At 45.6% G+C, this 17,202-nt stretch overlaps 1 protein-coding gene across 3 annotated transcripts in view; it reads left to right on the top strand.

Annotated features, from left to right (window-relative positions):
- The window catches only part of Sgpp2 (sphingosine-1-phosphate phosphatase 2), a 109,335-nt gene that overhangs the window by 64,469 nt on the left and 27,664 nt on the right, over positions 1–17,202 (top strand). For 2 of the 3 annotated variants that reach the window (XM_075951953.1, XM_075951952.1), the window contains one exon: positions 15,745–15,924. In XM_075951953.1, coding sequence (XP_075808068.1) covers positions 15,745–15,924 — 180 coding nt within the window. Of the gene's footprint in view, positions 1–15,728; positions 15,925–17,202 lie in introns of all 3 variants that reach the window. The other variant, XM_075951954.1, reaches the window with a different exon arrangement.

The following is a 17,202-nucleotide window of genomic DNA, read 5'->3' on the forward strand; positions in this document are numbered from 1 at the left end:
TGAGCTATTGTCTCACTGGCTGGCCTGTGACCCTTTGTCTTCCGGTATCAAGCTGATGTTTTCTACAATGGTGGCTAGCATGCCATTTTCTAAGAAACCAGGGTTGTACTTTTTTTCATCTAATAAGGATTTATTCTGCACTATACAATAGCAATGTTATATTCTGGAGAATTGTAGAAACATTCCTTCAGCTCAGGCCAGGATCACCTTTCATCTTTGCTATCGTCCTCCCATGCTGGGGAACAGATGCAGGACATCGCCTGTGCTAGGCTAACCTACCACTGAGTCATTCCCGGTCCCATCAAGGGTTCCCTCCAGACACTCTTGGCACTTGAAGTCCATCTTCCCCATAGGATCTATTCCAAATGCGAAGGATGAAGTTGTAAACCATTTGAATGGCCTGGCACTTTAAAATGACCACTGAGCCATTTTACAGTTGAACTTCATCCTAAGTCAGAACCTTTAGCCTTTCCCAAACTGTCCGCTCTGCTTGTGGAATCACAGAGCCGCTGATGATGCCCTCAAGCCACTAAAGCAGCCTGGTCCCTAACCCTCACGTTGCATATTCTTCTCCATGCTTCTGTGTTGGTGTGCCCTGCATTCTATCCTCTCCCCTTCTCCTGCCTGCTGCCCCAGGCCCAGCAGAAGCATCATCTCTACAAATGCCACTGACCCCTGCATCTGCATCCTGCCTGGTGGTTCATCACCCTCGCTTGAACCTGACACCTGGCAGTTAAGTCCTGGGAAAAATAAATAAAGGTTATTTCTACAAAGACAATTAAAGAGGCTGATGTGGACTACATACTAAGATCCTGCCTAAAATAAAAGTTGCATAAAATGTTTTGTGCAGTTTGAAACATTTGGGTCCCATCCCCAAGAGACCTCTGTGTGTGTGTGTGTGTGTGTGTGTGTGTGTGTGTGTGTGTGTGTGCATGTTTACAAAAGTGAAAAGCATCTCAAGTCTGAAACATTTATTGTCCCCAGCATTTTGAATACAAATAGTCAGCCTAGAGTAATTCTATATATGTTTGAAGTGCTATAAAATCTTGACATCAGAGACTTGGTGTTAATTGTTTTTTTAAAAGGCATCAGCTCTCTGCCAAATTATTGATGAGCCACAGCTTATTAAAAATTATTCATCTATTAAACATTGCACAGAGGCTCACCCTGTGCTGAGCACTATACTTGGTGATGGGAATTAGTCACAGAAAAACAAACAAACAAACAAACAAACAAAAACAGGTTCCGTCATGCTCTGCTGGGACCCCTTATAGGCAAAACCAGACAGTGAAAAGTCACAAAGCAATGGAAGTTCCTTGGAGTCGTGTTCGGGACATGGCCAGGGCCCCTCCCCCACTCTAGAAAACCGGGCACTTTATACAAGCCTTTTAAACTGAAGCCTTGATAGATAAGAAGCACTCGGCTCTGTGGGCATTGAGAGGGGAGGGCGTCCTAGCACAAGAAAGGCCTGGAACAAGAAAGAGCTCACTGCATGGAGGAATGCTGAAGGACGATAATTACGGGGCAGAGGCAGACATTGCTTCTGGAAGCTTCCAGGATCTCAAATGCTCCTGATATGCTTCCCAGAGGACTTCTTCTGTCTCCCTAGACAACATGGAGTGAGCTACTTGCAGCTACTCAGATTTGGTTCTGCTACTGACATCCTTGAGATCTTGCTTGTTACTTCCCTCAACGGGTACCTCACTTCTCAACTACGTGAAATGAGACAAGAAGAGGTATTCTCTGCCCCAGACTATGATGCTAATAACCTCAATGTCAAAGCATGTAGAAGTTACTGAATCTCTAGAGGCATTGTTATTTCATTCAATGAAAATCCAACTTGTATTTACCAAACAAAAGTATTCGGGTGACTATGGAGAGCCGGGTACTGTTTGAGACTTTGACAAAAAACAAGGCAGAGCGTCCACTCAGTGTGGGAATGAAGGTAATAAAAGAAATGTATAGTAGGCCAACATGGGGGTATATACACCTGTAATTCCAGTGCTTTCAAGGTAGAGGAAGGAAGGTCAGAAGCTCAAGGTCATCCCTGGCTTCATAGAGAATCTGAGACCAGTTGGAGGCCTGTGAGACCCCGATAGAGACAAATAAAAATAGAGGGGTGATATTGTAGCTCAGTGGTAGAGCCATCCCTAAGTTCCTGTGAGGCCCTGGGTTCAGTCTCAGAAGCTGCAAGGAAAATATTAAAAAAACTCATAGCATAGAGCCTAAGTGTGAGCAGGGCTAAGTTCTATGAAGAAAAACGAAAGAACCATAGGATAAGGAGGAAGATGCGTGGAAAAGGGAAGGGGTGCGCGGTGCTAAAATAAGGTGGCCTCTCCTAAGAGATGTCGTTTGGGTACAGCCTTGACTTACAGTTTCTCTGTCACACTCAAACTGTTTAAGCTCTTCTAGAACGTTTGAAATTCCTGAATATCCTTCCACACTGACTTTTGTTCACTGGGAAGCCAATCTTCCCAGTCTAAACAGACTGCCAGGCAAACCTTGCCGGAGAGCTTGATTTCAGAAAGTGTCAGGCATCTTCCCGTGGGTGTTACTGGTGTTTAAAATAAAACACGTGCTGTAATTCAGGTCTGCTAAGGTATTGCATCCCACAATGGGTCTGTTCAGTCCCTTTCATTGTCAGCATTGCACGAACCTCGGTTTTCTAGTGGAATGTGGAGACAGGAGGGGAAGAATATGGCCGTGTGCCCCAAAGGCACATTCTGGCAGGCTCCAGTCAAACCTTTCTCATTAAAAAGGGTCATGGGGAGGTTACTGCCCTAGCTATAGCCCTGTTTGGGAGATGTGGGTGGTGTGACCAACAGCCTGCCAATAACCTTTCAATAACTAGAGTTAATCACTCACTGGCCAAGAAGGGGCTCAGAGCATCCTGGCTCTCCCCCTGGCTTTGCCTCTGCTGTCCCAACCTCCTCCTTCGCTCCCTGCAGTGAGCAGGCGTCAAGCTGGAGAGCTCCCAGACCTTTGTCCCTTCCTTCTTAAAGACTGGCTCTCCAGGAGGGAAGTCATCTCACCCCGTGGGAGAAGGGCTTTCTTCTCTGCTCTGGGAATCCTTATCACAAAGACCAAAAAGGGGGTGCAGCCAGAGAGGGGGAGAAAACGAGGCGGGTAAGACAGCTTTCTGAGCAAACATCTCTGCAGCCAAAAGGAATGGAAAATGTGGTTTTCAGGGAATCTGGGCTAAAGAATTTTTCAGATTCACTGTCATCTTGGTTTTAGACTCTCTTGGTTCAAGGGGTGGCAAGCTATGTTGTTTAGGGCTGAGCTCTGCAGCTTAATGTCTTTTTTTTTTTCTGGCAAAAAGATGTTGCCAGGCAGACAGCATGAAACCTCAGCATCAAGGGAACTAGTCTTTCAGTTAATCTGCCTGAGAGGTGTTCATCCCTGAGATATGAGAGCGTCCGCTTGAACTCCAGAGTTCATGGAAGAGAGTCACAAGGTTGAGTCAGTTCTCCAGAGAGAAGCTAGGTCAGGGACCAGGAACCTATGAGGTGCAAGTTGCTAGCTGGAGAAGTAGGGTGGTGAGGGGTGAGAACTGTGAATCCTAGCATCTAACTGAAGGCTGCTGTTTTTACCTTGGGAGGAAGAGAAGTGAAATGGAACCGAGCAGGGAAGGCTGTGAAGACCAGATGGCGTTTGGTAGCTGTGCTGTTGATTTGAGGGTGTCGAAGAAAACCACACACACCTATAATTCTAGCACTCAGGTGGCAGAGACTGTATGGCGAGTTTCAGGTTAGACAGAGCTACATAAATGAGACCCTGTCTTCGAAAAATCATGTACCCAGTGTCTAAATTTTAAGACAGTTTTGCTGTGCGTAGTTGACAGTCACTCCTAATTTGAGCGTGAATCATGCGGACAGTGGTTTTTCCCGGTGTTGGTGACATAGCCCATGACCTCAAGCAGAGAATGGAAATAGATGTTGGGTAAATCACTGGAGGAGTCCAATTGGCTGTGCCCCTAGATTGCCCGAGTAGACTCACATCCAGAGGGCCCTCCCCGAAACTGCGTCACTGTAAGTGAATTTTCTTCCCTACTTCCTGCAATTATGCATCCCATAACCTTGTTAGGCTTCATATTGAGTTTTTAATCCTCATATGTTCCCTTCGCTCTCCATTTCCGCTCTGTGTCTAGCTGGTAATTCAGTTTGTCTGTGGGCTGCTGACGGCTGAGCACCTCATCATGGGCCGACTTTTCCCCCACACGTATACGACTGTTTTAACATGAGCAGACATTGCTGGCAACATCCGCTTTCTGGACAAAGTCTACATAGACCTGAGAGCTTCAAGACCATCACCTATTGTCTTTGCTGTTTGGCTCATTGTTAAAATGGAAGTCTTTTCTCTAACAGGCCCCTGAGAAGACAGGCTTCTCCAGCACTCTTTCCTTGTGGGAAATAGTTTAATCCTGTTGGTTGTAGCAGGAATTGCACGAGCTAGCACCGTCAGTCGAGACTTCTTTCAGAGCAGGGCCGCTAGCTGCTCGTGGGAAAAGAAAGCCCACCCCGCCCCCAGAACTCTGGATGTAATTCAGAGCAGGGATGGGTGCCATTGATGTTAGATCCCTCGGTCTAATAACTTAAAAATATATATATCTTTATAGAAGGCGAGCTTAAAAGACATATCTGATCAAGTGTACAAGGACCGTTGATGGCTGGCCAGAATACCAGGGCTCTCTGTCAATGTCTTTAGCCCAAAGTCAGGCTCTTGTTGATGGAATCTCAAGACTGAGTGGGCCTCCCTCCTGACCAGGACATGCAAAAGCACAGTGGAGGGAAATCCAGTGCATCTCCCCTTGTCTCGAGATAATTCAAGACTGGACAACCTTGGGAGCTAGACCTGTTCTAAGATACACTGATCTGGAACCCCATTTGATGATATTCATGCTTTTCCCGACTACTTCTGCCCCAATCCCCAGAAAATCTGAGCCATCTTACAAAACCTCCAGTAATTTAGCCTACAGAGTTGTTTGCTTATTTTGCGAAGGAGTTGAGACGTTGGCGCTTGTGTTGGAAGGGGGCATCTATTTTTATGACCATCTTCTTAAAGACAAATATTTTCTCTGTCTTCACAATGAAACAGAAGTTTCCCTGGGTCCCATTGGATTCTATGTGGATTCTGAACGTCAGATAGCAGCTAGCATGAATGTTTGGCTTTTGAAGTCCTATCTCATTGTGTGTGAGGCTGGCCTCAGACATAACCCTTTTGCCTCAGTTGCCCATCTAATTGTATGAGTTTTAATAACAAAAAAATTAAAAGATCCTCTCCATCTCCTGAGCATCAGATTTCAGAGAACAAGAACTTGGCTAGTGTGCAATGTACGCACATTTCCTGCTTGCTTGCATTTATCCGTTCATTTCCTGGGCTTGCTGTAGGGGTTGAGAGGTAAAATATCTGTACACCAGACACGATCACATGTAAAGATAAGTTACCTATTGTCATAGGTAACTGTATAATTGTAAACATACAACTGTGATTCCCAAATGCTTAGTCTGCAAGATATTTCACTATTTTTAGTTTAAATATATACATCTTTGATTGATCACATTGCATATATGAACTAACAGTGGTCTGGGGAGATAGCTAACCAGGTGAGTGCTTGCTGAACAAGTGTGAGGGTATGAGCTTAGATCCCCAGCATCCATGTAAAGCCAAGCATGGGGTAATATGATGATAACCCCAACCCTGGAGGATAAGGTAGACCCCGGGAGCTTGCTGGCCTCAAGTTTCAAGTTTAGTGAGAGGCTGTGTCTTGAAAGACTGAGATAGAAAAAGACACAGGACTTTGATATCTGGTCTCTACAAGCTTACATGGACAACTCACACATGCACGAGGATGCACTCGCACACGCATAAAAGACCACGGTTTCATAAATGTTTCACTAACTGGTCCACCAATTTAAAGAACAATGATAAAGGAACATCAACATGAGTCTCATGGCTGGGGAAGAATCTAGGAAGAGGTTTTATGAACAACTGCATTTTGAGAAAGACTTGAGTTGAGTGAACTTGGAACTCATGAGAAAAACCTCCTCAGCAAGATTGGTAGGAGGCCCACAAGAACTCCATCTGAGATCTGTACATAGGCCACTTAAAAGTCTGTCAAGTCAGGCTTGACAACACCAGACAGCTAATCATTATGCCGTTCTTACTCCTTGATGACCAAGAATGAACTTGGCTGCTTGGGGAAGGCAGGAATTATTATGTGCACTAAAATCCCTAATAACCCACAAGATACACCATGCAAAACATGCCTCTATGCCATCCCAGAACTCCATCTAAGCCCCTTCAGATTTATCATCCATTTCCCCCCATGTCTACATACATTTATATGTAAATCATCTTAAAATATGCAAACAGAAGCTAAGTATCTTCTCACAGCATCTTGGTTTTCTCATTTAGCTGTAATTATGTTTAAATGTGCATGATTTATTTAGCCAGTGTCCTAACATGCATATTTATGGTCTTCAGGATTTTGCTGGTGCTTGATGTTTGCTCCTTTGAAAGGGGTGTGCTTCCATGTGGTTTTGCTTTTATATGTGTTGCATGACTCCTAGGACTGACTGATCACCGACTCGTGATCTATGTTAGTAATGAGCCTGATTCTGATGCATTAAGAAATGAAACAGAGCCCTTTGTGGTGGTGCATACCACTCGGGAAGCAGAAGCAGAAAGATATCTCTGAGTTTGAGGCTAGCCTGGTCTACATAGTGAGTTCCTGGGCAGGGAACTATATAAGAGACCCTGTCACACACACCACTCCCACAAAAAGAAGTGGGAGAGAGGGACCAGTGAGGTGATTCATTGGACAGAAGTGCTTCCTGTTGAAGCCCAAGGACCTGAACTCAGATGCTGGCATTCACATAAGCACATGGGCATGGCAGCACATGCCTGTCATCATTCTAGCTTAAGGATGTGGAGAAAGGTGAATCCCTGAGCTTGCTAGCCAGCTAGTCTTGCCAAATAACAATTAAGAGACCGATCAGAACCAGGATGGAGAGCAATGGAGAAGAGAGTCATTGATATCTTGCCTCTATGGGCACATGCACACATTCTTGCGCACACGTGCCTGCATGCACACGTACACACATACACCTACACACTGAGAAACACAATAGGTATAAACGAATGGGAAAACTGTGCTTCTAGGCTAACTCTCCCTGTCCTCTGGTCGCCAACAATTGATGAGTGATATGGTGAAGTCTTGATGTGAGGACAGCTGCTAGCCCTGCTGTTTAACCGGGAATCCTTGGCTGTGATGCCCCCGTGATAAAGGAGGTGCAGGGCATAGCCAGAAAGAAGAAATATGTTAGGGTTTGTCAAGATGTCTGTGTGTGTGTGCATACATGTGTGTGCGTGTGCGTGCGTGTGTGCATGCATGTGCGTGTGTGTGTGTGCATGTGCGTGTGTGTGTGTGCGTGTGCATGCGTGTGTGTGCGTGTGTGTGTGCATGCACGTGTGTGTGTATGTGTGTGTGTATGTGCATGCATGTGTGTGTGTGTGCGTGTGTGTGTGTGCATGTGTGTGTGTGTGCGTGTGTGTGTGCGCGCGCGTGTGTGTGTGTGTGTGTGTGTGCAGGTGTGTGTGTGTGTGTGCAGGTGTCATTTGGAAAGGCCTCTGGGTTCTCCCTCCAACCCTGCAGCTGCTTTGACTTCACCCACACATGGGGCTTGGAGTCCTCTGTGGGAAGGACAGGCTGGGACAGCAGGAAAGATGCGAATGAGTAGCTCTGCCTTCAGAGAGCTGTGCAGCTGCTTTGCTCATAACATAGCAGTTTCAGGAATCCTCTGCTTTCTAAACAATTTCTGCTTTATTCACACTTCAATGAAAAATCAAGTCACACCAAGGGAGGATGTGTTTGACGTGGTAGAGTTGTCCTTTGGGGTGCTAATAAAGAGAAGGCTGGCACGCTAGGAGAAAGAGAGTCAGCTTCTCTCCCAGCTCCTTATAAGCTCAACCTTCTAGGACAAGTGTACGTTGGATGCTTTTTTTACGGTGTGAGGACGAGGTTCACACTGAGAGAGTTGGTCTAGTGGGCTGCCATTGGTCCGAGCACCACATCTGTCCACCTGTGCTTCGATCGTGTTGCAGGCTAAGTGAAGTAACTACATAGGTTGAGGGCTGGGGAGAGGAGCAGGCTCAGTGGGAGGATAGTCATGAGTGTGCTATACTAGGAAAAAAAGATAAATGTCATGTGTGTCCTTCCATAATGTCAGTAGTTTAAAGGCAGCAATTTGCCTGATAATCCCACTTTCCCTGGTAATCCAGCAAAGGTGAACACAGGTTCCTTTATTCCAATTTTAATTACTAAAATCAACTCTCATACCACACCATATGGTAAACACACATGTACATGCATATGTACACACACACACACGCATATGCATGCACACATATCTGAGTTACAGAACATGTGCCAAAAGTTAGAGACTGCAAAAGTTCCAAGTGATTCCAGAAGCAATGCGATAGGAACGTAGATGGAGCCTGTGCTGACAAGGGAAGGACCCCAACCCAGCCGCTGGAGAGCAGCTGCCTCTGGACGTCAGACTGCTGTGGATTGAGAATGCAGGGTCGAGGCAATCAGTGAGGTGGCAGGCAGCTCCCGGTCCCAAGGAAGAACGGGAAGACGGATGGACAGCAGGTCCGGGCAGGCAAACGGAGCAGCAGTTGAGTAGACCAGAAACCGAGCTGAGCTGTGACCTCTGGGAGTGTTGGGAGTCCTTTACCTGTTGGTCCTTTGTGTCCGATGACAGGCTGGTGGGACTGTTACCATCACAGGGGTGGATGCTCACCTGTCTATAGGATCAAGTAAGGGAGTTATACCCTTTGTTCAGTCTTGTGTGTCCAATACGTTCTTGGGCAAGGCTCCTGTGATGTGGTTTTAATATGTCCATGTGCTTCCCCACTATCTCCCAGGAAATAATCATCTATCCATCTGTGCCACATGGTTGGTGCCGGGCAGATGGCGGTGTTTGCAGGTGTATCCAGGCATACAGTCACCATCTACCCTTAAAACTGAAACCAAAGGCTGATTGCAAACTGGTCTCTCGGGGCAAGGGACATCCCGAAAAGCCTGTCTTTCGCCAGGTGTGGGCTAACAGAGCGGGGCCCAGCCTGCGCACAGTAACACAACGCTTGTCACGCTTGCCCAGGGACCTGAGCTCAGTCCTTGGCACCTGCATAAGAGCTGGGTGTGGTGCCTGCCTCGGACCCCAGTGCTGGATCTGAAGAGAGATAGGAAGATCCTGGGGGCCAGATAGCCAGTGCAGAGGGAAGTGTGAGCTGCAGATTTAGGGAGTGATCCTGCCTTGAACAATAAAATGAGAGGGACTGAGGAAAACACCAGCATTGACCTCTGGCTTCCACGCGTACACACATACCCCCACCCACTGCATACACTACATACCCAAAACAGAGATAGTAAGCAAGCAAACATAAATAAATAAATAGAAAATAGAAGAAAAAGGTTAATACCTGCCATCTAACTCTATAAAACCCCTGCTCATCTCAAAGCAGCATGAAACCTGACCTAGCTAGGTTGCCGAAGCCATTAGTGATTGGAAATTGCTTCCTGTGTTGCCGCCTCCTGGATTTTTGCCTTTGTGGCCAGGCCTTTAGGGCCACATCCCAAAGGAACAGGATAAATGGTGGCAGTTAATTGGATCCCTTTAGGAAGGAGGGCCTCCAACAATGCAGAGAGACGCCCTTTCTGCATGGTGAGCCCTGTGGGGTTAATCATTAGACTCTTTAACTGGGACATAAGTGAAGAAATCGCTGTCTTCTGATTTTAAATAGACTTTAATTTTTTAGGTCAGTTTTAAGTGGACAATAAAACTGGGCAAAAATTGCGACGTTGTCCTATGCCCTCTGATCCCACTGAGAACACCCCACGCCGTCACCCAAAGTTAACAGTTGACAGTAAGTGTCACTCCTGTTGGTTTGTATTCCTTGGGCTGTGACCAGTCGACAGTGGCACGCATTTATCATAAGAGTATCCAACAGAACGGGCTCACTGCCATACAAGACTCTGCTCTGCCCGCTCGTCTTTCCATCTCTCTACCCCCAGCAACCACGGATCTTTCTACGGTCTTCACAGTCTGGCTCTTTCCTGAATGTAATATAGTTAGAACCACATGTGTGTGGCCTCTTTAGACTAGCTTCTTTTACTTAGTAATGTGGATCTAAGGTTGCTCCATGCCTTACGGGGCTGGATCACTCATTTCTCTCGAGTGCTGAAAGATATTTCATTCTTGGAATGTATCACTATGTATGTATGTATGTACATATGTATGTATGTACGTACATATATACATATATATTCTATAAAACATCTCATTTGTTCCTAAGTTTTGGTTACTATGAATAGAGCTTCTATAGACACTTGTGTGTAAAGTTTTTATATACATATATAAATTTTCCTACTCATTTGAATAAAGGCCAAGTATGATTCCCAAACTTGGATGTTTAACTTTGTAAAATTAAAATTTTAAATTGTCGCCCTAAGTGCATTCACTATTTTGCTTTCCCACCAGTGAGGAATGGGTGTTTCTTTCACTCCATATCCTTGCCAGCATGTGGTATTGTCAGGTTATTGGACTTTGGCCGCTCTAATATGTACATAACTGCGTATCACTTCTGATTTAATGTCCAATCAATGACATGTGATGTTGAACATTTGAAGTCTCAGACTCAACATTTCCCTCCTCGGTTCTGTCAGCTACACCACCTCCGTTTGTGTTTTTCAGTGCTGGGAACCAAATCCGTGGAACATGACTGGTAAACTCTCTACCATGGAGCCAGAGCCCTGGACTCTATTTTTGTAAAGCATAATGCTTTGAATTAAACCCATAAAATGCAGTAAAGCTGGGCATCCTTTGGCCATATGAGTTCACTTGCTCTGTGGGAAAAAGGACCATGTCTATTTTGTTCTGCATATTATTTCCCACCAATATAATGTCTTTCTTTTAGTAATCCACCAACAGCTTACTGAATATAGTGGTTGAATACGAGTCTCCCAAAACACATGTCCAAATCCTAAACCCAGAACATGGGAGTATTACCTTTTAGGGAGGAGGGTTCTGATGGACATGAGAAAGAGGAGGATCTTGAGACGTTCATCTTAGATCCTCCAGTTGGGCCAGACCAACAGGTATCCTCAGAGGGGCAGAAGAGGAGTAAGAAATGAGAGCCCCGATTCAGGGATTGTAATGAGCGCATCAAGAAGTGCTCACAGGCATCAGAAACTGGAAGAGGCAAAGAAAGAACCCTGCCCAAGCCTCAGAGTGCGCATGGATCCGCTGACTTCTGATTTCAGACGTCTGGCCTCCATGTCCTAGGTGACCACTAACCCACTTTCTGTCTCCTCACTTATCTGGTCTGGACATTTGTATGAATAGAATCATACAGTATGTTTGTCTTTGGGGTCTAGCTGTCAAAACAGCGTAATAACACCTTTTAGATACTAACTACAGGGTACAGAGCCAACTACACATGTGTTCTTTTAAGCTTAGTATGCCTTGAATCATATAAAATGCTGTCATTGCTTAGGCATGTCTACAAGAAAATACTTCATAGGGTAGATGAGCCTCTGAACCTGCTCTTCTGTTTAGGAGATGTCAAGTGTGCCAAGTGCCATTCCTGGGGCACAAAAGTGTCATGCAGAAGCCACAGATCCAACGAACAGCATTTGCCCCAAGTGAGAAACCTTGAGAAAGCTCAAATAAGCCAGGAGCCATCCTTCCTTCAGTTCATACCCACAGGAGCAACCTTAGAAATACTGGTGCATGTTCGAATTGTGTTTTGAAATATATTTAGTATTCATTTGTCTATCAGAGGCTTCAGACTAGAGTGTTGCAATAGTCTTTTTACCTGGTGGAAACTCAAGGGTCACCTAAAACCAGTTTTCACCAAGTGGTATAGTCCTGTTTATCCGAAAGTAGTTAGTCTCCCCAGCTTTTTCCTCTCTCCATGCTTGTAGTACCTGTGGTCACAGCTAACCTGGAGAGCATCCACCGATGCTGAGAGCTAGTGGCTAATTCTTCTCTTCCTGAAAAGCACTTCCACAATACGTGGTAGGCTCTAGGGTCCTATTCTTTCAGTTCCTTTCTTCTGTATTATCACCACGGTTTCTCCCTCGTTGTCGTTCTCCTGATGGTTACAAGCCTACTCAGTACTCTTACATTATGAAAAAGAAAAATCAACACAAAATATTTTTCAAATCTCTTTTCACTGCTGGCCTGCATGGTACTGGATTCTGCAGTACCTTCTTAATTGCTCTCCCTCCAACCATTCCTGAGATCCCGACCCTAGCTGTACCCTTGGTATCAAAGGGATGGACCTGTTAGGCATGTAGGTCTATTTTTAAGAATTTTATATAAATAGCATTTGGCTTGTGCCATTGTTATTGTCTAGTGCTCCATCCTGCAGCATTGTTCTAAGCTTCGTCTCTATCTGTCAACAGCACAGGTTTTTGCTTTTCCTTAGCATTCAGTCGCATGATGACACCACATTTTACTCACCTTCTGGTGGTAGCTGAGCCGTTTCTAGCTTGGGACTACTATTTTAAAAAAAATACCTGCAATGAACATGCATATGCAAACCTTCGTGTGACACATGGTCTCACTGGTCAGGAGAAAATGCCTAGGGTGGTGTGGCTGGATCACATGATCAAAGTACGCTTAACATCCTCGGAAACTGCTGGACTTTTCCAGAGTGGTTGTGCTTTTGGATTTCCTCAGTGCGTAGGCCAAGCTCCAGAATGTCTTAGGCCTGCCACTGCCTGATGGGTCTGGTTCCGTTTGTCTTAGCCATTCCAGGGGATGTAGGCTGGTGCGCCTCATTTGTTCAGCTCAGTGGTTCCACCTCCTAGTAACTCCCACCACTCTCCCACTGCCCCTTACCCAAGCCTTTGCTCATCCTGTCCTGCAACCTCGACACCTTTTCCCCTTCACTCCTCTTAATCAAGCTGTTTCCCTTCATCCTCAGCCCTAGGGTCTCCGGACCCAAGCATCTTTCTGCGTGTACTGTTGGGGTTAGCTCTGTGTTGCTGTAACAAAAGACCAGAGAAAAGCAGCTTACGCAGAGGGAAGATTTATCCTGGCTCACAGTTTGGGAAGTTTGAAATCTATAAACCCCGGTGATTAGGCCTTGTAATGGGTGAGGCAGTATATGTTGGTAGAGGAATGTGCTCACCTCGTGACGGCCGGAGAGCAACGAGAAAGAGAAAAGCACAACCAATGACCTGACTCCTTTCTACTAGACCCCACAGCCAATGGTTCCATCAATTTCTGACAGGACACCCGCTAGAGTGTGCACCCTTAGGAGCTCTGTGGATAACTTTTTGTTAAGGTTTCCGCTTGTTCGTTTGTTTTTAAGTGTTTGGTGAGACTGTGCAGTCTTTTCCTACTCAAGGCCACGCTGACTGCAGATTGTTATACATAGCAGTTGCTGAGACTGAACTCTACTCTGTGAGTCAGCCCTTCCTGTGTGTCTTGGAGATTGTAGGTCTGTTTCCTCTTGCTTAAAGAAAGCTGTGACTGTTGCCATTTTTATTTGGATTTTTTTTTTAAATTGGAAATAATGTATAGGTGTGGGAATGCCTTTTTTAAGTGAAGAATTATTGTCCTCCTAAGCCTCCTTTGAACACAGAAAGGAAAATAGAAATGAAGTCAAAGGGACTTGGGAACTTCAAGAGAATTAAATTTGGTTCAAGTGAGGGTTATCCAATCTCTCTTGAAGTTGTGATTTTAAGGCTTCCAGTCTGTGAGCGTTTCCAGTGCTTTAAGGGAGGTAGAATTTGTCATTTATGCCTGTGATATTTTGTTTACATTGGTGGTGAGGAAGGGGCAGAGCTGTGGTGTATTCGAGAAGCTTCTGAGAATTTCTCGGTCGTGGTAGTGTTTGCCATCTCCCCGGATAAAAGCTGGATGTAGTCTTACAGGTTCCCTGGAGGGAGGTGGGACCATGAAAAGAGGGGTCTCCAGGAGGCAGTTTGGTAATAAGGGATGGTTAAGAGGCTGTTTCAAAGCCCATTGGAAATCACAGTGATGGAATTCAGAGTGATTGTCCCTGAGGCTTCACAGCCTAAGGATTTGGCCTGCTACACACCATGACCTCTGCTGAGCATTAACCCAGGCACTCCTGTGGGGATACAGCTCCAGATTAATCTGCCACTTGAAGTGTGGAAAGAAAGCACCAGAAGGTGGAAATTCCTGGCAATCAGTTGGCTAATCCAAATAATTTTGAGATAGTCCTTCGTAAGAGTATTGCCATAGTTGTGATAAGAAGGTTCGTGACTAAAGCCATTGACACACTGGCCTGTGTAGGAAAGTCTTATGTCAGAAGGAGGCCCTGAGCTCCTGCACTGACAAAGGCCAGAAGGGGAGGGATGGAGGGAGACAGGCAGAACACCTCAGATAGGAGGAATGGAGAAGGGGATGAAGGAAAGAATGGATAGAAAAGGAAAAGGAAGAAAGGAGAGAAGGAGAGGGGAGGGGAGGGGAGGGGAGGGGAGGAGAGGAGAGGAGAGGAGAGGAGAGGAGAGGAGAGGAGAGGAGAGGAGAGGAGAGGAGAGGAGAGGAGAGGAGAGGAGAGGAGAGGTGCGGTGCAGAGATGGGCCCACTTCCAGTGGCACAGTCTCTACCAACCCTCAGACAATGGGTCGAATTGCAAAGACTGGGCTTGGGTAGCCATGTTGCTCTTACGCTCTCTTTCATAGATCATGGAATAGCCATATAAAGCTCTTTGACAAAACAAATGAGCCTGTGGTTAACAGCCTCATTCATCCACTTTTAGAGAGCATGAACAGCAAACCCTGGTTTCTATCTTATGCTTAGAATTCAAAACAAAGATTGTGTGAGGGCTGGACAAATGGTCCAGCAGGTAGTGCCCTTGCTGCTCCTGCGGAGGACCTGGGTTCTGTTCCCAGCTCCCAGGGCAGCTCACAACCATCAGTAACTCTACTTTTAGGGACTCTGATGCCCTTTCCTGAACTTTGCAATCGTCAAGCACATAGTACAGACATATACATGCAAGCAAAACACTTACATATACAAAATGAATATATCCAATACAAAAAAAAGTTCTAAAACAATGAGGAAAATTTCTTCATTCAATGGCCTCATGGAGGAAAAACAAAATCTTCGATCAAATTCTAGGTTGACTTGACATTGTTATCAGTTTCAACATTTAGTTTTCTAAATGAAATTTAATTATGTCTGGCATTTCCCTACATCTACCAGGAATGACAACAGCATTTGAAAAAAAAATACTTAGCGAAATATTTTATGAGAACAGTTCCTTTTGTGGTTCCATCTGAAAACCATCTGATTGTTCAGAAGACGGTTGCAGTGAGAGCATTTAAAGGTCACACGGTTGTTGTCTGACTTGAGTACAGGGTCACTCTGGTCCAGACCAATCCTTAAAACGTGGATTCTGAAGACTCACTGCTTGGCTGAGGTTAGCACCTGACACACACACACACACGCTACTAACGTGCTCTTTAGGTATAAGCTTAAGAGGCTGCTGGGGGGACACGGTTGACAAAGTGCTCGCTGTACGTGTGGAGACCCGAATCTGGATCACCAGTGCCCTACAAAATATCCCCAGTGAGTTTGGGGCAGAGAGAAGGTGACTCCAGGCAGCAGACTGGAAACTTCAGATAATAGATGTTTAGAGGTATAGTTATTATCCTTATTGGGTTATATTTATCTCAGACCTTTGGTTTTACAGTTGGTGATGTACATTGGCCAGGTTGCCAAGGACATCCTGAAGTGGCCCCGGCCGTCATCCCCACCCGTCGTGAAACTTGAGAAAAGAGTGGTTGCAGAATACGGGATGCCATCCACCCACGCCATGGCGGCCACTGCCATTTCCTTCACTCTCCTCATCTCTAGCATGGACAGGTACCAGGTAAGCTGGGGCCCCATTCATAGTCCCCCAACACTCACCTCTAATGGTAGAACGAGGAAGCCAAGCGGGGAGCAGTTCAGAATGTCTCAGATAGCTGCTTTGAGGGACAGTAAGATTTAGGAGGTAAAAATGAGGGAGTCTGGAACCTACAGGGACGTTGATAATTTCTTCATAGAGGAACCGTCTAATTTAGCGCCCAAATCAGATTATCCCTTTGAGTGAGTATGGGCCCCAGAACGAGAGCAGGGTGAGGGCTGCCTGCCGTCATCTCCACACGAACTGTTTACCTCAGCTGTTGCTTAGACAGATTTGCAACAGACACAAAGGGTTTATGATCCTCATAAATGATCCCCCAGGGCAAAGATGATCCCACCAAATCCCTCTGCCAGACTCTCCTGACCTGGGGCAGAAGAGAGTTGGTACCCCAAATTACCTCCCAAGGACGACTCTGCCCCTGGTTAGGGACCAGTTATTAGAAATGATGACTTTTTTTTTCAGAACCGTATAAATGACAGGAGATGAATAAATGTTGAAAATAGAAGCATTCCATATAATATCTGTTTAGATGATAATTATAGTAAGACCTTTTCAAAGTTACTTGATTGCTGCGAGGAAGGGGTTTTTTTTTCTGTTATGGAGACATGTCGCTTTAACTTAAGAGTTTAATTTCATAAATTATACTCACTAGCTGTTGGGAGTTTTAGATTTTATCGCATCTGGTGGTCTCATAGCTAAAGGGCAACAGTGGACCACCCTGATCTTTACCCCAGATATGCCCAGCTGCTCCATATTCCAGGGTTCTTCATTCAGACAGCATGGTTAGAAGTCAGGACTGGATCGGGTCTCAGCTCTACCTCCAGGCTTTTTCCTGACCTAATGGACATAGATCCATTTCCTCAATGAGACAAGGATACTCATTAGGAATGTATCCAGCTACTTGTTTAACACTGTGTTGTAACTTATCAAAATGCCACGCCAAGACCCACATATATCGGGCATCTCCAGAACTATTTCACACATACTCCACTGCCCAGCAGGACACAGCAGACCCAGGCCCAGCCCGGTGGGCAGAGTGTTCTCAGTGCACAGAGAGATCTGTTGCGAATGTGCTGTCGTTTAGGGCAGAGATCAACACAGACCATCACAGTGGCAGGAATGTATGGCAATGGAGGGTTTTCACATCCTGATGGACAGGAGGCATGGGGAAGACAGAGATTCTATCTTTAAAAGCATGCATAAGTGACCTTCATCCATTGGGGCACTCCTCTCAAACTTTAC

The sequence above is a fragment of the Microtus pennsylvanicus genome, chromosome 17, assembly GCF_037038515.1.
Source record: "Microtus pennsylvanicus isolate mMicPen1 chromosome 17, mMicPen1.hap1, whole genome shotgun sequence".
Classification (NCBI taxonomy): domain Eukaryota; kingdom Metazoa; phylum Chordata; class Mammalia; order Rodentia; family Cricetidae; genus Microtus; species Microtus pennsylvanicus.